Source organism: Rana temporaria, chromosome 4, assembly GCF_905171775.1.
Source record: "Rana temporaria chromosome 4, aRanTem1.1, whole genome shotgun sequence".
NCBI lineage: Eukaryota > Metazoa > Chordata > Amphibia > Anura > Ranidae > Rana > Rana temporaria.
The window spans coordinates 229,239,762-229,260,144 of record NC_053492.1 but is presented as its reverse complement, the minus strand read 5'-3'; the positions used below and the strand labels follow the sequence as shown (position 1 = coordinate 229,260,144).

Genomic DNA, 20,383 nt, shown 5'->3' with positions numbered 1-20,383 from the left:
TATTCGAATATATATTCGAGATATATCGCGAAATCGAATATGGCATATTCTGCTCAACACTAGTCAGGATACAAGATAGGGTCAGAGACTATGGGCATGGTATAGGAGATGATCAGAAACTATGGACATGGTACAGGAGATGGTCACAGACTGGGAATCTGGTACAGGAGAGGGTCAGAGACTGCAGACATGATTCAAGAGATGATCTGGGACTGTGGACATGCAACCGTTGACTTTCAGAGACTGTGAACATGCTAAAGGAGTTGATGGAGACTGGGGAAATGATTCAGGAGATAGTCATAGACTGGAGATATTGATGATTTGTTGTAACAGGGCAATAGGGAAATATTGCAAGGGCCCCAAGATCACACAAAAAGTGCCAAAAGGATACATGTGACCCTTTGGGCTGCAGGTTCGGCACCAGGGCCATATACCGTTAGATATATAAATCAACAAGGAAATGAACAATCCGGCAATTTATTCATATTGTCGTTAGCAAACAAACATTACAGCAGATAAAAAATCATTATGATTTGCCTTTTGTCTCTGTTATTTAACATATAAAAATAAATAAATACACTTATCAAACAGAACAATAAATACATACACAAAAGTAAAATATGCTCTGTAAAATGTCCAGCATCCTTTTGGCTTAAAAGTAATTACAAGCATTTTATCAAAGAGACACCATATCCATGACATTGAGGTGCCATTGCTGGTACAGAATACAGCACTACCTATTAAGACATATAGGAGTATAAATTCATACATGACCCAGCTAATGACGTTTCTGGTCAATAATGAAGTGTCAGTGTTTCATTGGTGATATTTACAGAACTTGGCACAGAAGAATCACATAGAGCCAAAGAATGGACATTGCAGGTCTGTAAGCATTACTTGTCAGAGGTTTCATAATCACTGGAACATTCGATCTGCACAGATTGCAGTTTGATCCACAGTAGTCACATGATGAGATTTGACTCATGGTTAGGGAATTGTATGTTCTTGTTGCTGTCATTTCTGAAAAACAAAAAATAAATATTTTTAAGAAATACACACATACAGGGACATGTAAACCTGAATGACTTGTAGGGGGCTATTAGTTGGTGCTTTACTCAAGAGTCACACATTTTTTCAATTGGATTGTCTAAGGCAGGGATATGCAATTAGCGGACCTCCAGTTGTTGCAGAACTATAATTCCCATGTGGCATAGCAAGACTCTGACAGCCACAAGCATGACACCCAGAGGCAGAGGCATGATGGGACTTGTCGTTTTGCAACAGCTGGAGGTCCGCTAATTGCATATCCCTGGTGTAAGGTGACAGTTGTTGCATGTTGGGTAAAAGCATTGGTAAATAGTTCCCTTAGTTTGCTAAAACACTACATTTTAAACAATTACCACTGTTTTTCATTAGATCCTTTTTTTAATTTTATATCAGCACTGCTGGTCTCCTGCAGTAACATTGGGTGCACCCCAAGTTTAATGCTTTTATGTTGTAAAAAATTATTTTAGATGATAGTCTTTCCTATATTCATTAAAAAACACTGAAGCTAGTTATAAAATCATACAATCCACTGTATTTTTGTGTTTATGATGCATTTTGCCTTGTGAAGTCCACAACAGTGACTTTTTAATTAATGGTTTGAGTTACAGATACTAAACACGCAGACTATGTACACTGTTCAAAAAAATTAAAGGAACACTTTTGAATCAGAACTCCTTGGATATTCATCTGGTCAGTTAAGTAGCAGAGGGGGAGGGGTGTATACCGAGGGGGTTGTTAATCAGTTTCAGCTGCTTTGCTGTTAGTTTAAATTAACAACAAGTGCATATGTGACAGACGTGAAAAGGTCTGGAGAAGCCGCAGAGAACTTTATGCTGCCTGTAACATCGGTTTGGTGGTGGGTCAGTGATGGTCTAGGGAGGCATATCTATGGAGGGACGCACAGACCTCTACAGGCTACACAATGGCACCCTGACTGCCATTAGGTATCGGGATGAAATCCTTGGACCCATTGTCAGACCCTACGCTGGTGCAGTGGGTGCTGGGTTCCTCCTGGTGAACGACAATGCCCGGGCCTCATGTGGTGAGAGCATGCAGCCAGTTCCTGGAGGATGAAGAAATTGATACCATTGAATGGCCCCCACGCTCACCTGACCTAAATCTAAAAGAACACCTATGGGACATTATGTTTCGACCCATCCGGTGCCGCCAGGTTGCACCTCAGTCTGTTTAGGAACTCAGTGATGCTCTGGTCCAGATCTGGGAGGAAATACCCCAGAACACCATCTGTCGTCTCATTAGGAGCATGCCCTGATGTTGTCAGGCATGCATACAAGTACTTGGGGGCCATACAAACTACTGAGGACCATTTTGAGTTGCAATGAAATTTCAGCAAAATGGACTAGCTTGCTGCATAATTTTTTTACTTTTCACAATTTTCGGGGTGTCTTTGAATTCAGCCCTCTGTAGGTGGATACTTTTCATTTCCATCAAATGATGTACCATCCTTTCACTCCTAACACATTACCCAGTCCATATTAGTATAGATATCCAGCATGAGATTTTTGCCCGTTGAGATCTGATATGTTTTCAAAGTGTTCCTTTAATTTTTCTGAGCAGTGTATAATCATTCAGTAATCTTTGGGTGGATAGACATTTAAATTGATTTTTAGTGCAACTAAAAATGGCCAGAACATTTAGCTGTATAAATATAACTTTTGATAACATTCATCTATGAAAGGTTTTTCATATAAATGATTTCCTATATTTAGTGAATGTTTGCTAGAAAACACCACCGTTCTTTAGACCACTACTCTATGGGCAACCTAATTTACACAACAAGCAATGCTACTAAATTGTGATTAAAACACAAAAGAAAGAAGTCTAAAAAAAACATTATACTGGTGGTACCTACAGTACCTCATTTTAGTATTGACGTAAAACAGGCTTTGTAGTGGGATTTGTATTAAACCCTCATAATCATACGTTCATGATCAGTGTACAAGCATTCACAGAATCTGAGACGTGTCTGGAAATCTTGAAGAATGCTGTGGAAGGACTATCTGATAAAACATAACACATTTAAACGATTGGAAACCATCGAAACTGCTGAGTAACTGCTCTTATATTTTCCATTGGTGGTGTTTGTGGCATTTAAGCAGTTCTGAGCGGCTGCTGACCACAAAATGCTGCAAAATGCTTCTTAGGGGATTACATATTAAAAGTTTACTTTATGTATTAAAATAAAGTGTATTATGTATTAATTAAAGTATTATGTTGTCCAAAGTACCACCTTCCAGTTGTAATCTAGCAGCACACAGAATGTGACTGGTTGCTCTGGGCCACAAATGTTTCTTTTTCGCTCTGGGCCACAAGAAATGTTCTTTTCCGCACACCTTTTTATATTAAGGTTCCTAAGTAACAAGAGGTTGCCATTTGTTTAAACTACACATTTCTATATGTTTAGCTTAAAAAAAGACTCACAAAAAAAAACATTAACTAGGACCTGCTTTTTTGTCTGTAAAACTTTTTTGCAGCTTCTGTCTACCAAACTACAAAACTGTGTTTGCTTTCTCTGTTTCCTTCTTATCTTTTTTTTTCACACTGAAAGGCTAAGTCCACATTTTATTTTGTGATTTATGTTATACCCATATTTAGGGTTTAACATTAAACATGGTCGAATACACCATCCCTATAACCATCCTTCTTGCTTTTAATTTTTTTTTAACCATCCTTCTTGCTTTTAATTTTTTTTTTATTTAGCGCAGCTGTGCTTGTCTCCATGCACACAACCACCTCATCCGTGTTATTGTTCACATGAAAATACAGTAAAACCTTGGTTTGAGAGCGTTTTGCAAGACAAGCAAAATGTTTTAATACATTTTGCCTTGAAATACAAGCGATGTCTTGATATAAGATTAGCGTCATGTCACAACTGAGTATAAAAAAGAAGAGCAGAGCCTCAAAGTATAGCAATATGGTTACATTTAATGAAGGTATAACATTTAGCAACTTATTGCTACACCGTTCTCATCGGTTAACCGATGAAGCTGACTGATGGTCTGATGTGCCTACACACCATCAGTTAAAAAAACGATCGAGTCTAACGCGGTGACGTAAAACACAACGACGTGCAAAGAAAAATGGAGTTCAATGCTTCCAAGCATGCGTTGACTTGATTCTGAGCATGCGCAAGTTTTTAGCCGATGCTTTTGCGTACTAACCATCGGTTTTGACCTATCGGTTAGGCGTCCATCGGTTGAATTTTAAAGCAAGTTCTAAATTTTTGGACCGAAGGATAATGGGGCCCACACACGGTCGGTTTGGACCGATGAAAAGGTCCTTCAGTCGGTTTCCATCAGTTTTGACTGACTGTGTGTACGCAGCCTTAGAGGTTCCTCTCTTCTCTTTTATACTCTGTAAAAAAAATGCTTTGATATACAAATGCTTTGGATTACAAGCATATTTCTGGAACGAATTGTGCTTGCAAACCAAGGTTTTACTATACTACAAGTCCTATATCCTACTGCAGTAGATGGTGTATGTGTAGGTAAGGTGACAGCGATCCCTTCTGCCTCACCACTCTGTAGTTCAGCCTCTTCCAGCCAGGTCTGTACCTCCTTATGGATTTAAGGCTTGGGGATAGCTTTGCAAGAACTGATCATGGGTACAATGCTCTGCAGGCTTTAATCACTGCCAAATAATTATTAAACGCAAACCAATCATGAGATCAGTGTTGCGGCACTTACTGTTTTTTGTAAAAGGTGGGCCTTTAAAGTAAAAAAATAAATAAAAATCTCAGAAATAATTCATTTGATAGCACCTACCTGGGCTGTAATAGTCATAGACTTTGATAACAGCATCTTCAGAACCAGCTACCATGGCAAAACGAACCATTGGGATTGATAAACAAAGCTTATCATTGGTCAACTGGAAAAAAATATATAGAGAGGATTGAATTTATTTATACATAAGAATATTTTCAAATAAAGACATTTCATGGTAGTTTATCATAATCAACTAAAAAGACTACTGGTAGGTTTTTCTCCACCAGCAGAGCAAATCTTCATACCATATAGCAGAAGAAGTACAGCCACCAAGCCAGAGACCACAGATGTAGTTTCTAAAGGCTCTAAAAGGCATTTGCCTCATCCACTGCTTATTGTGTGCAACCAACATAGGTAATGGGTTAACTAAATTATATTAAACTATTTTTTCTAAAGCTGTAGTATTTTATGTTAAAAAGCATACTAGCTATATAAAATATACTTGTGGTCCTTATATAAAGTGTCAGCAATGGTACAGTAATGAGTGGATTTATGACAAAAGAGAAATACTGTGATGGAGATAGTTAAAGTGGTTGTAAAGGCTGAATGTTTTTCACCTTAATGCATTCTCTGAATTAATATAAACAACCTTCTATTGTCAGCTCCCCTCCAGGCCCCCTCCCCCAAATACTTACTTTCCTAACAACAGCAGCACTGCTCTCTCTCTCTCCCTCCCCGCTGGACTCAGTGAAAGCAGGGGGAGCCATTGACTCCTGCTGCTGTCAATCAAATCCAGTGACATGGGAGTGGGGGGGAAGGGGGCCGAACCGCACTGTGTGTGTCAATGGACAAACACTGAGTAGCTCGGAATCGAGCCTACGCATGTGCCATCATAAGAAGTGTCTTCCTATGTTGGCGCCTGCAGAAGAGGAGGAGCCTAGAGTGCCCTCAGGGGACCCCAGAAGAGGAGGATTGGGGCTGCTCTGTGCAAAATCATTGCACAGAGCAGGTAACATATTTTTTTTTTTTTTTAAGTTTTTAACTTTACAGTCACTTTAGTGTATATAGAATACTGTTTTTTATGTCCTGCAAATACAGTATTTAACAGGCACGTCTGGCCATTTTCTGATTTAAAAAAAAAAAAGATATATAATTAATTAATTTTTAAACTTACTGAATCAAAATACAGATAAACTCTGTCTTTTTTTGGTTCCACCAGTTTCAGAGATGTTGGTCTGGTAAAATCTTCAGTCTTCAATGTGAATCCACTCAGGAACCCAACATCTAGAAGTGCCATACCACTCTCGTTTCCCATTCCCTTGTAGCTGTGGACAGATACAAATGTATATACTGTCAATAATAAAGCAGCATTAAAACTCACATAACAATGTATTAGGTAATTCATACAATAGGTCCAATTATGCTAAACTCCATACATTTAAATGATAAAAAGTGGGTGATCTTCCCTACCTTGTACATATGTCCACAGAGAGTACATTAATGCTGTTTGTATTTTCTTCCACATTTACATCTAATGTGAACGCTTCTGTCACTGGGGTGTTTCTTCTGCGCCTTGATAATGTCTTCCTGTTATACAGTACATTAAACTGTAATAAAATATCAAGAAACATGTCAGGTACTGTAATATAATCACAACTTAAAAAAAACAATATTCCAAAATGCATTCTCCTATCAAAATAGTTTTAATTATATGAGTCTCAATTCACACAAGTGCCGATTCACACTGCAGTGATGTCCGATACCGGATGTGATTCGCACCGCACTGCGAGAAGGCAGACTTTTTATTGCAGAAGATACATGCAATAAATTACACCTCGTAATTGCTCGTAATGTTCTCTGGCATGTACTGTAAACTGGGCTGTACATGGACAGTTTAACATACATCGCTGGCAGGGTCCCTATGTTTCGGGATGACTGAAACCTGTGCATGCGCAGGAGTGACATCCTCCTATGCTGGCCAAGACAGTCAAAGATCGGCGCCTAGAAGAAGATGCCAGAGAGAGACAGGGACCTCTGAAGGAAAGGTATGTTTATCTCTTCTTTAACACAATGATAAGGCACCTTAAATTAGACAAGTGACTGTAATATTCAAATTTCATTGGACTCCACTGAAAATAACTGTCGCTTTTTAGCTGGCCATAGACTATACGAAAAAACGGCCAAACTCATTTTCAAAAAACGAATATTCGACCATGAGCGCAAACGATAGTACCATCATGTAATGACTCAGTGACTGTAATATTCAAATTTCATTGGACTCCACTGAAAATAACTGTCGCTTTTTAGCTGGCCATACACTATACGGAAAATATCGGCTTAACTCATTTTCAAAAAAACGAATATTCGACCATGAGCGCAAACGATAGTACCATCTCATGTAATGACTCAGTGGACATAAATGTCCCAACGATTATCGATGTTGTGCCCATTAACTGGCCGAAAAACCAAAGAACTGTCTAAAAGGCAGATTTTTCGTATAGTGTATGGCCAGCATAATTCTGGTGTTGTGAATTGGGCCTTATGTATGTAAGTTGTTAACAGTACAGAAATAACGTAAGAAGTTTGAAACATCCCTAACGGGCCTAGCACCTACAAAAAAACAACAGTGTTGCAGTCTGAGGGAGACAAGTCTAAAGGAATGCTTTTTCCTGCCTGCAGCTGACTGATCTCATCATCTCAATCTAGACAAAATCTGGAACTTATCTATAAATAAATATCTGAAAAGTGTGGTGTACATTTGTATTCAGCCCCCTTGTAAAACCACCTTTCTCTGTGATTACAGCTGCAAGTCTTTTTGGGAATGTCTCTAGAAGCATATCTAGAGAGTGACATTTTTGCCCATTCTTCTTTGCAAAATAGCTCAAGCTCTGTCAGATTGGATGGAGAGAGTTTGTGAGCATGAATTTTCAAGTCTTGCCACAGATTCTCGATTGGATTTAGGTCCAGACTTTGACTGGGCCATTCTAACACATGAATATGCTTTGATCTAAACCATTACATTATAGCTCTGGTTGTATATTTAGGGGCATTGTCCTGCTGGAAGGTGAACCTCCACCCCAGTCTCAAATCTTTTGCAGACTCCAACTGGTTTTCTTCTAAGATTGCCCTGTATTTGGCTCCATCCATTTTCCCTTTAACTCTGACCATCTTCCCTGTCCCTACTAAAACAAATCATTCCCACAACATGATGCTGCCACCACCATGTTTCACGGTGGGGATGGTGTGTTTAGGGTGCTATGCAATGTTAAGCATTTTGCCTTTAGGCTAAAAAGTAAAATTTTGGTCTCACATAACCAGAGCACCTTCTTCCACATGTTTACTGTGTCCCCCGCATGGCTTTGCGCAAACTGCAAATGGGGCTTCTTATGGCTTTCTTTCAACAATTACTTTCTTCTTGCCACTCTTCCATAAAGGCCAGATTTGTGGATTTCACGACTAATAGTTGTCCTGTGGACAGATTCTCCCACCTGAGCTGTGGATCTCTGCAGCTACCCCAGAGTTACCATTGGCCACTTGGCTGCTTCCATGATTAATGCTCTCCTTGTCCAGCCTGTCAGTTTAGGTGGACGGACATGTTTGGTAGGTTTGCAGTTGTGCCATACTCTTTCCATTTTCGGATGATGGATTTAAAAGTGCTCCGTGAGATGTTTAAAGCTTGGGATTTTTTTATATAACCGAGCCCTGCTTAAAACATCTCCACAACCTTATCCCTGACCTGTCTGGTGAGGTCCTTGGCCTTCATGATGCTGTTTGTTCTCTAACCTCTGAGGGCTTCACAAAACAGCTGTAATTATACTGATATTAAATTACACACAGGTGGACTCTATTTACTAATAAGGTGACTTCTGAAGACAATTGGTTCCACTAGATTTTAGTTAGGAGTAAAGGGGGCTGAATATAAATGCGTGCCACACTTTTCAGATATTTATTAGTAAAAACAAATGATAAACCATTTAGCATTTTCCTTCCACTTCACAATTTTGTGCCACTTTGTTTTGGTCTATCACATAAAATCCCAATAAAATATATTAAAGTTTTTGGTAGTAACATGACAAAATGTGGAAAGCTTTCAAAGGATATGAATACTTTTTCAAGGCACTGTATTTATGCAGACTTGTAAGGGTCCACTTTAGGCTGGGTTCACATATATGCGGGGCTGGTTTCTGTGCATAGTCCGGTGTGGTTTCTATTCAGCAGTTCAGGTGAGATTTAGGTGCGAATTTGACACTTAAATCGCACCTGAACCAGACTGAAAAACATACAGGACCCTTTTTTAATGCGCACCGTAAACTGGCTCCATTGAAAGCCAGGCTGGTTAACATGTTATGTGATTTGAATGCAGTTCAAAACGCATCTGATCTGCATATATGTGAACCGAGCCTTAACTGAAATGATTAATTGCAGAAGATGGAAAAATACAAAAACTGGGCAACAAGTTACAAATGATCTTACCTGTACAATAGCTACTCCTCTTCCAACAGCAGTGGCATTGACTGACAAAGACCTGGAGGCTTTAATCTAATAGATAAGGAAATTACCAGAATATTATATCACAAACAAAATAAATCAAGTTTCAGGGGACAAATGAACAGGCATGTAAGCACATACAAATGTTGATAATTTAGAATGTATTAACATAATGTAGAAAAAGCATAACATTCTATTTGATGTAATTAAAATGCATCCCTACCTGCTGTCTGTGTAGTAAAAGTAAATTGTCATTGGTGATATAAAATCGTTTTGGAATTTTCACAGTTGAACCAGAAATAGACACAGTAAGCGATGTATCCTTAGGGGAAAATAGCTCCAAAGCCTTGCACAGAGCCTGCAGGGCCACAATTGTATCCTGTAAAGTCATAAGAATTAAATGTTTAGCATATTATAAACAAAAAATGTCTGGTTTTAATCTCGCACACCCAAATAAAGTGATTGTAAAGGATTTTTTAAATGAAAAATAAAAAATATGTTAAACTTGCATGCTCTGTGCAATGGCATTGCACAGAGTGGTCCCTTATCTCCACTTGAAGTCCCCCCGCAGGCACTCTCTGCTCCTTAGAAGCTGTGTGCTAAGGGTGCACCTGTGAGGGTGCGCTCTCAAGCTGAGCTTTGTGCATCCATAGACACATACCCTACTGGTAAGCCACTCCCCCACCCCTTCTCACAGGAGCTGGACTGACAGCAGCAAGAGATTCTGGCTTCCGCTGCTGCTTGTGACTCCTGTGAAACCAGGAAGAGGGAAGTGTGGTGCTGCAGCCAGAACAGCGATGAATTGGTGAGACGACTTAGGTAATTGCTTAGGATGGAAACAGGTAGAAGGGTGTTTTTTCACCTTAATGCATAAAATGCATTAAAGCATCTGTTACTCCAACACTTCATATTCCTAATATTAATTTCTATCAAATTTACATGACAGGAGATTGTGACCGGCTCTCTATGGAGCCGGTTCACATATCTCCATTGTGGCTCCGGAGCGGCTTGCACAGGAGTGCTGTGCGTCTTTAGTTCCGTTTCAGGGCCGAATTTAGGCAAGGCAGATACGTCCCTGGAAATTAGAACAGGAATGCACCGGACTCATGCTGCAAGCCCCATCCATCTGAGGTGTGAACCCTGCCTCAAACCAGTTATAGGAACCGTTTTTGTTTTTTAATTCAGGATAACATTTTTAACTAAATGGGAAAAAAAACTGACAGACTGCATCATGAGATTTTTTTTTTTGTTTTATACCTTAGTTTCAATTTAATTTACATTTTTACCTGAGTTGACTCAAAGCCCCCAAGAGAGCTCATTTGTTGGGTCAGCCATTTTAGCACAGGAAGAGCATCTGAAAACCTCCTCTGTTCAATAAAGGAAAGCAAGGCATAAGCTGTAGATTCAATATCTGTTGTTCTTGGCTTCCAGTAGTAATTGGTTGTTGCAGATGGCGAAGAAGACCAGAACTTCAACTCTCCTAAAGAGTTAAATAGTTTTGCACAATGTTAGTACTCTTTATATTTAATATCACATAGTTGGAGTAAAAGCGTTAAAAACACACAAACATGTACACACGCAGGCATTTTGCATGGGCTGTGAATTGTATTCCAAGCTAATGTAATTCATTTTATTCTGAATACAGTAACAAGGGATTTGAAGCTCTACCAAGTTTTTATTTGCTGTCTTTTTACACACAGCAAAGATTTCTCCTAACATATCACAGTTACAAATATTTTCTGACCCTGAAATAGGGTTGCCATCTGTCTGGGATTTACCCAGCGGGCGCCGAAGTATTGCACCTACGATCCGAAGGCGTACGAAGCCGTATGCCTGTCGGATCGAAGCCAGAAGCCGTCGTATCTTGGTTTGAGGATTCAAACTAAAGATACGACGCGGCAAATTTGAAAGTACGCCGGCGTATCAGTAGATACGCCGGCGAACTTCACATGTTCTTATGTAAGTAGTCCACAAATGCAGAAAACACAGCGCTTATCTGTATGTTTATAATTCTCCTAATACTAAATGTAGAGTTAAGTAAGATTCCAACTATATATAATGTGGGAAGCAATGCATCAGAAATCTCAGTTTTCCTCAGTTTAGAGAGGACTGGTGATACTGAATTTCTGATTACTCTCTATAGATTACTGCACATAGCTGCCCTTTCAATCAGTCTGAGTGAGGAGATAGCAACAACTGTAATACATATAATGCAAGTGGCATTTCTAATGTACGATTTTTCTATTCTGTAACAAGGCAAGTATATTTAAAAAAAAAACATTACTAATGTGTTTGTATTCACTACTGGAGGGTTATTGTCCAATCCAACCTCTGAATACAATAATGAAAAAATACAGAGTAGAAAAAAAAAATTGCAACCAACCTTTTTGGCAGCTTATTTACCCAGCCAAAAGTCTTGTGATATAAAGTGGCTTTTCCATTCAGAATAATAGTAATACAATTTACTATATGTATTTACCTGAAGTGATCGCCATTGAATTGAGCTTGGTCAGGGCAGCCTCTGCTTTGGTGCTGTTAGCCAGTGTTAAGGCATAGGCAACAACTGACAAGGTATAGGTAGTGGGAATTCCTTCATCAAATTTATTTTCAATATATTGAACAGCTTTCTGAATGTTCATGTCGTAGAGTTGCTACAAGAAAACACAAAACAACGAATTGTCACAATAAGAAAAACGTATATCGGTCTGTAACTCTGGACGTTACTGTTATTACCTGCAACAAATCTTTGTGAATAAATAATCTCAAACAGATAAAAAAATATAATAGGGTGATAATACAATCCAGTGCATAAAAACAATCAATAAAAGTAAATTATGTCAAGAATTTCTCATTTACCTATTAAAAGTACTTTCAAGCTTATGTGCATATAAAACTTACCCTGTATTTATTATCCTCCAAAAGTGAGATCAGTATGTAGGCAGTTAGTGTGACTGGACTGTCCACTCCTCCTTGAAGTTTCTTGTCTATCACCTCCCCAGGCTCAATAAATACACCAGTGGTCATATTCTGGTACTGAACAAACCACAGTGCTATGTCATCTAAGACTGAGGGACTTATGTACATAAATTTCTTAGCCTGAAGGAAGCATCTAAACACAAAAGCAGAAAGCCTGAAAAAAAATACAGGGAGAAAATTAAGAATACATTACTATATACTGTATTATGGAAAAAAATAATGTTAAAGGGGAGCTCTAGTCAAATTTGTAAAAATGTAAAGTCAGCAGCTAAAAAAAACAAAAGGACTCTTAATAAACAGACACTCACCTGTCCCAGGATCCAGCGCTGAGCTCACCCGAGCCACCCGTTTTCAGTCCCCGGCATGTTAACTGTGAGCACCCAGCTGTGACAGCTTCACAGCTGAGTGCCCACTGAGCCTACGTGAGCCGCACTGCGCATTGTGAATGGTCCTGAAGTAGTCTGGGACCTGTGACATGTCCCAGAAGACTGCTAGGAGGAAGGGGGAGGATAACTTCCGCTTGGATAACCTGTTTTCTCCCCCCCAAAAGTGCCATTTCTTAAAGAGGAACACGAGAGGAGGCCTTACAGCGTAACTTCCCCTTTAAGGTAAAGTTCTGCTTTAAAACTACAGATGTATTAATTAAAGCAGAACTGTAGGCAAAACTTTTATTTTTTGGGGGGATAGAGAAAGGGAGGATTATAACGCCAGTCAGATTTTTTTGCCATCTGAGTCCCATTGAGGAGATTTACCTTTATTTCTGGTCCCATAGCCGAAATAGGAAGTGAAAGGAAATCCCTGGAACTTAAGGGAATCTCTTGGGGGATCCCAGTGTCCCATTGGAAAATTTCCCCTCTATTACTTTTCTGGGGACGACCCGAAATTTGGGACTTACTTTCACTCTCATTGATAATGGTAAACAGGACAAATCAAGAGGTAAAACTCTCTAATGGGGGACACAGACCGCAATAAAAACTGACAGGGGTTCTAAACCTTCTCCTCTCTATCCAAAACTAAAAAAAGTGAAAAAAAATGCCTTTAGTTATACTTTAATCATAAGTTTACAATTAGCATAGTTTTAACTGTAAGTGCAATATTATCACACATTCTATAGGACACATAAACTGTTGTACCACTCACCATGTGCTTCCAGAGGAGTCAGCATTTCCAAAAGCACTGAAGGAACCATCAGATCGCTTATATGTTAATTCCTTTTGGTAACCTGCAAAGAATACATCCATCATTTTATTTTCCAGGCAATTAGTGCTATTACACAATTTACATTTCTACTCCAGGAATTTACAATTTTCTTTCATGTAATTTAATCAAGAAACGGGTGTTTGTAAAAGTGTACCATGTGCCATGACCATTTTGTTGGCAGTCTCTGCCAACTGATCAATTTTTCCATTTCTGACAATTTACCCTAGATGCGATATGCATGCTTCAGTGGCTATTATTGTATTTTTATTATTTTTTTTATCATTATCATCATAAACACCATATAGTCAATCATTTCTGCATCCCCTGCCTCCCTGCTGGCTACAGACTGAGGCTCCATTCACATCTAGGCGTTTTCACGCCAGATGCCCGACGCTCGTGCCGCTGGAGGGGGAGATTTCACATTGGTGTCTATGGAGATGGTTCACATCTCACGCCGAACGCCGAAACGCCGTACGCCTGCCGCCTGAAAAAAAAAAAGACCCGTTTTGTCGCAGCAAATCGCGGGTTAAATACGCCGCAATTTGTCGCGGCAAAATACGCCGAAATACGCAGTGTGAATGCGGCCTGAGAAACAAGAATGGGACCTGACCACTTTTTTTGTGTGTTACATCACCAGTGACTGTAATCAAATAATAACTGGGATGTGCTTGTACTACCACATAGACAAGCTTGCTGTTCCCTTTAAGCACCATAGTGTGCTTCAAATGTGTATACTTCATTATCGCTAATTATATATGCTAGCTCTTATGATATGCTAGTGACCCAGACTTTCTCAGACTGTAACTTTTATATCCATGCAAAGTCACTACTGACTATAAAATATAATAATGGTATTTTACTCATCTACATTCATTTATCTGAGATTTTTTTAAATGTTTTCAAGGCAATTGGGAAAGAACATACCTGTGTGCATGAAGTCTACAGATCTTGCTCTGATATCTTCAGTTATCTTTTTAGATGCAATTAAATATTGTAGAATATATATATTTGGTGCAAAGTGGATCATGTTTTGCTCTCCACATCCATATGGCAGTTGGATAAGTGACTCAAGACCATTAATTGCAGGCACAAGAGGATCCCCTGAGTAGAAGAAAACACAGCACTTAAATTTCATTATCCATAACATATGCATATAGTCACTGGTTGCCTCATAGGACACACGTGAATGTGCTTTGCTTATTTTCTCAGGCAAATCATATACTGTAATGACTTGTACACACGATCAGTTTTCCCAGCGGTAAAAAGTCTGCCAGGAAAACCGAGGGGAAAACTGAGAACCTGCTCTGTAGCTTTTTGCCCCTACACAGGGCCGGGTTTCCCGACAGGAAAGCTGCCATGAGAGATTTGGTAGGGAAACCCGGCCGTGTGTATGCTCCACCGCATTGTTTCCCATAGGGAAACTGCCAGCTTAAAAACATGAGAACATGTTCTCATTTTTCCCGCCTGGATTCCCATCGGATTTCCTGTCGGGAAAACTGCAATGGAGCATACCTTTTGGCCGGTTTTCCCGGCCAAAAGCTGTCATGGCAGTATTCCCGACGGGAAAACCGGTCTTCTGTACGAGGCATAAGCACCGAAAATTGGTTCCACATGCTGGAATCTCCTAGCCCAGGTAACACTATATGTTGCTTTTTATTATTAAATATTTATCATAACTCATGTTCATTATTCAGCCTTATAAAAATCAACCATCATCAATAAACAATTTTACGGTGTTAAACTTATAAAACCAACCAATATACCTGTAAAGCAATATTATGGTCCAGGCTGTATGGGTATCCTATGCACAAGTGATTTCTGCAATTGTTTTGTACAAACTTCAACCCTTCACCAAAATGATTACATATTTACTACACAAAAATGTACTACTGGGGCAGCATGCATAGAGCTCCTATTGGCCTATGAAGTCCACCAAGCAAGAACAAGGAATAGCATGCAGATGGCTCTTTCCCCTTACATTTTCTACTATAGCTAGAAATGAGTTGGACAGATGTAGTGAGAAAAGAAAAGCAGTACATGTTGTACTTTGTTGTTGCCTATTTTACTCTTCTGCCATGAAAGTCTAAATATGGCCTTTATAATTATTATTATACAGGATTTATATAGTGTAAACAGTTTGCATAGTGCTTTACAAAATAAAATGAGACAGAACAGTTACAAAACAATTCAATACAAGAGGGATCTGAGGGCCCTGCTTCTTAGAACTTAGGGCCCTTTCACACATACGGACAAACGGTCCGTTTATTACAAGTCCATTTACGGACTTGTAATGTATCCCTATGGGATTGCAGACGTTTGCTGATGATGCATCCGCTAACGTCCGCAACCATCCGCGTCCGAAAAGATCCGCTTTTGCGGACGGAAGAAAACCTTATTTTTCTTCCGTCCGGCGGAAGGGATCGGATGAATACAGACACACGGTCCGTATTCATCCGATTCCCCATAGGGGAGAGCGGAGGAAAGACAGGGCGGTCTCTGCACAGTGTGCGGGGACCGCCCTGTCCGCCGACAGCTCAGCGGGGATTTACGGAGGAATCCCCGCTGAGCCAAACGGGCTAATGGAGCGGATCAATTACGGATCCGCTCCGTGTGAAAGAGCCCCTACAGTCTAAAATAAAGGGTCAAGTGATACAAAAGGTACAGTTTACTAGTTGTGGACGGGATGTGCCTCTCTGATAAGGTTAGTTTTAGGGGTTTCCTCAAGGCTGAAATAATAGGACATAGCCAGATAGGTTGAGGTAAGGCATTCCAGAGAATGGGATAGGCTTTGGAGAAGTTATTATGTTGCAAAGAGGCATGTTCATAAATAATTTTTAAATATCTACTGTTAGGACTATGGATTGGTTTGGTCGCACATACAACAATCTCACTTTAGTCACTAAAAACAGCTACTGTCCTTTAAACATTTGTTGACAAACCAATTTCATGATGTGTACATTAGCCTCATTATTAATAGAGCAAATGTTGCACTCAAATTTAGACAAATGTTCACCCATCAAATCTGACTATTTCATCAAAAACACAGCTGACAAAATCATTCATCAAAAAGAGAAGCTAGTGTTAACACCATGGTTAAAAAGAGCAATACTTACCAACCACTGTAACAAATGCTTCCTCACTGCCTTGTACCACATCACCCGGTAAACTGAATGAGAAGGACTTTGATACTGTTTGAGTTATATTTTCAGAAGCTGAGAGGTCAAACAGTTCTGTCTGTGTATAAAAGAACTTCATTCCTTCAGCCTATAAAGAAAAAAATTGAATATAACATGTTTAGTAGTAGTGGGAGGAGAAGCAGCGGTGCTAATACAACACATTTTAAACTTTGTAAATTAAGGTTGTCCATGCATCTTACATGGAGGGCTACTCTGTGGGATAGTAGTGGTTTGGGGAGGCTGGGGAACCTAACTAACTTTAACCTATAATAACCTGATTGACACACAGTTTATACCATCAATTATAACATACATTTTTATTACTGCTCTGTTTGTAAAGACTGTGATAAACCACTGCCATATTATAAAAGACAGTGAGCAACCACTGCTATAGTCTTTTAATTAGCTGCTACCAAATTACCTCATGTTGCAGGAACAACAAACTTGCTAAATTGAGTTTGTGTCAATGTGCATCTAAATAATCTGTGGTGTAATTTATTTATATGGTCTTGCTACTCTAAACCATAGCTCAGATTTCCTGTGCCCTCTGCAAAAAAATGTAATGCAGTCACACAGTCACACAAATGTGGTGAGTGAGGGCCAAAGGAAAACAGGTCACAGGAAGGGTTGTGGTTATCAATCAAGGAGGTTGAACAACATTATTTTAAACCAAGAATCTTCTAAATAATCGAGAACACATGCAAATATATTCAGTGCATGTATAATATTCAGTGCATGCTTTAACAACTAAAAACAAGTCATTTGATATGAACATATGTATAAAAAAATTACATTTAGTTCAACTTAAAGTTTACAGTACATTCCTAAGCTATATTCATAAAGTTACATACCTTAACTAAAATACTCTGGGTTAAAACATCCGTGGCTGTTTTTGATTCTGCTTTAACTGTGAAGGTGATGTTACCAAGTTCCTTTGGCTCTATTGGAAACAGAACAGTTGTTACCTCTTCTCTGGGAACTATTACTTTGTGTTGGCCTGCTACCGTAGGTGAAGAATTATTATTATAAGGTGCAATTATATTGAAGGTGATGTCATTTTCCAAAGTGACCAGAACCTGTAAACGCAAGAAAAACATTTATTATTCAAAAAAAAAAAAAAAAAAAAACAACAATATATTTAATGTTGTATTCGCCCCTTATGCTCTACAACATACAGACATGCAATACAGATTGGAAACCAAGAATTAATATGTTTGTATGTGTTTTTTTTTTTTTTTTAACTACTGTATGTTTTCTCATGGTTGAAATAATAAATATTAAATAAATATTAAAATAGTTATGAATAAGTTGCTTGTGCAATTTATCTTGATTATAAATGTATGTTAATTTTTCTCTTATTTACTTAATGTTTATTGGTTTACGTAAGGAAACTTCATGAGATTGATAAATAAGCTACAACTAATCTTCTGAAAATGCGTGTTTCCTGGGTATTATGATGACCACCCAGAACAAGTATACAGGTCAGAATTCCAATTTTTAAGTGACTGCATTGCCTGTGTATGTACTGAAGCAAAGTATCAGCATGACAGATAATTAGCTTTAGATGTCAACGTATTTGGTGCCAGGTTTCATATACAACTGAAACATGATATTCAGGCCTCACCTACTTTTTCTTTCCGATTTTCTACTTCTAACATTTCCTGTTTTATCCATTAATATGTAAAGTTGATAGAATTGCATGTTTATTTCATAGAAATAATATCCATCTGCATCAACAACTGCTATAAAACATAAATAACTAATCTTTTCACAATTTCTATTCTTTCCATCTACTATATGCCTGTAATGTTTCATAATTCCATTCTGCATGGACATTTTGTTATTTATTTATATCTTTGTAAAATACACCCAACAAGGATTAGGCATTTGTATATCACTAACTGTATTCAGTTGTGTTTTTCGCTTGACATGCAGTCTTTGTGTTGTATTGTTTATTTGAAAAACAATAAAAATAATTAATAAAAACAAAAACAAACCAAAGATTAGGCATGCATGATTAAAGCAAACATTCAAGAAATAATACAAATGAGAATCACATACCTGTAAGTCTTCAATTAAATCATTTTTCAAGGTAACCTCCAGAATAAACTGTTCCCCTCTTATGACAGAATAGGGCATATTCAAGGAAACCACAAAAGGTTTTAATACTGATATCTGTAAGATCAATGAACAAAATATATATAAAAGGAAATAAATACATGAGGGATATAGTAATACACAACATGTGGAAGGAAGTCAACCAGGGAACAGGATCATCAGCACTATTATATGTGAGGCCCCGTACACACGACCGAGTTTCTCGGCAGAATTCAGCCAGAAACTCGATCAGAGCTGGATTCTGCAGAGAAACTCGGTCGTGTGTACACTTTTCAGCGAGGAAGCCGACGAGGAACTCGTCGGGCCAAATAGAGAACATGTTCTCTATTTCCTCGTTGTTCAATGAGGAAAGTCGGCCCGCCGAGATCCTCGGCGGCTTCAACACTGAACTCGACGAGGAACTCGATGTGTTTGGCACGTCGAGTTCCTCGGACATGTGTACAGAGCTTGCCCAAAAAGAATGATCCAATATTCAGTTGTAATGACATTGACTTCAAGCTACAGCAGATGCCTGCACTTCATACATTTTTTTAAGTGTCAGTATCACTTTAAAGTAAACGTGTCAGTAAACATGTAAATCCCAACTGGTCCAGGCTGATACCTATTTATTAAGACATTATCAAACTGCATAGAAAATAATCACCTCAGCAGGTTCCTCTGCTACTCCCAGTCCAAGATTTTCAGAAATAACAAAAGCAGTGGCCACCCAAGTAGTATTCACGTCAGGTACAGTTAGTGGAAAGATAGATTGTAAGCTTGAGCTGTAAAATAAAAGTGGATTTCATTTATTTATCTGAAGTACAGTAAATTACTATAATATGTTTGCTATGTGGCACCTTACAGCAATAAATGTGTGGTGCCTGATGTAGTCTTTATGAAGGAAAGCCATGTTTGTGAATCCCAGTGATTTCTGATCCCTCAACTATATGCCTGGACTTCTCTAATTTGGGGGTAAGAACTGTCCTCTTGGAGCTAAACCTGACCATTCAGTTATAGTACCTCTATAGCAAGTAAAGGTTCCCTCATTGCTTAGGGGATGGATGGATAGATAAGTGAGCATTAGCTTGGGAGTAGGTTTCACTCCCAAGGTAAATATGTACAGGTCCTTAGTTACATACCCGGATTCAGAGTCGTTGACAGATAATTTGGTAGTTAAGCTGCAGCCACAACAAAGTTATTGATGTTCCGCCAGAACTTTTATTGTAAAAGTTTACAAAGGATAACAGGTTCCCTCTAACATACCTTATATTGGTCTCCAGCCAAATCCAAATGATTGGAAATACAGATTCATCTTGTCTTGGAGTCATCTCAGTCCTCCTTGCAACACGAGGAGCTGAAACTAAAATGAATAAAATAGTCTTTAAAAATATTCAGCTCTCTAGAAAGCTCAAAAAAAGTTTGAACGACATTTAAGAAGGCATTAAAAAGTAGTGTCAGCCAGTACCCACTACTTGGTAATTAGGCTCTGACAATTCAATTGTCTTTAATAATACAGTAATTCAAATGCACCATTTGCTATTATTTTGTTTCATACTTTTGTCACATTTGACTGTGATTCGGTCTCCTAAGGTATAGGTAGACACTAGATTGTGGTCAGACGTATAGGCACATTCTGATCCCCTTAAGACACCTGACTACAGTATGTTGGCAGAG

The 20,383-nt window shown here is 38.7% G+C and overlaps 1 protein-coding gene across 1 annotated transcript in view; it reads right to left on the bottom strand.

Moving 5' to 3' along the window:
* Nucleotides 1-772: 772 nt before the first annotated feature.
* Nucleotides 773-20,383, bottom strand: part of LOC120935702 (CD109 antigen-like) — a 38,645-nt gene continuing 19,034 nt past the window's right edge. The window contains exons 17-32 of the mRNA XM_040347757.1: nt 19,973-20,069; nt 19,374-19,491; nt 18,674-18,787; nt 17,464-17,688; nt 16,550-16,700; nt 14,361-14,537; nt 13,377-13,458; nt 12,159-12,390; nt 11,740-11,911; nt 10,547-10,740; nt 9,484-9,639; nt 9,246-9,311; nt 6,243-6,379; nt 5,947-6,097; nt 4,833-4,935; nt 773-1,020 (exon numbers count right to left, since the gene is read on the bottom strand). Coding sequence (XP_040203691.1) covers nt 830-1,020; nt 4,833-4,935; nt 5,947-6,097; nt 6,243-6,379; nt 9,246-9,311; nt 9,484-9,639; nt 10,547-10,740; nt 11,740-11,911; nt 12,159-12,390; nt 13,377-13,458; nt 14,361-14,537; nt 16,550-16,700; nt 17,464-17,688; nt 18,674-18,787; nt 19,374-19,491; nt 19,973-20,069 — 2,366 coding nt within the window. The 3' untranslated portion in view covers nt 773-829. The remainder of the gene's footprint in view (nt 1,021-4,832; nt 4,936-5,946; nt 6,098-6,242; nt 6,380-9,245; nt 9,312-9,483; nt 9,640-10,546; nt 10,741-11,739; nt 11,912-12,158; nt 12,391-13,376; nt 13,459-14,360; nt 14,538-16,549; nt 16,701-17,463; nt 17,689-18,673; nt 18,788-19,373; nt 19,492-19,972; nt 20,070-20,383) is intronic.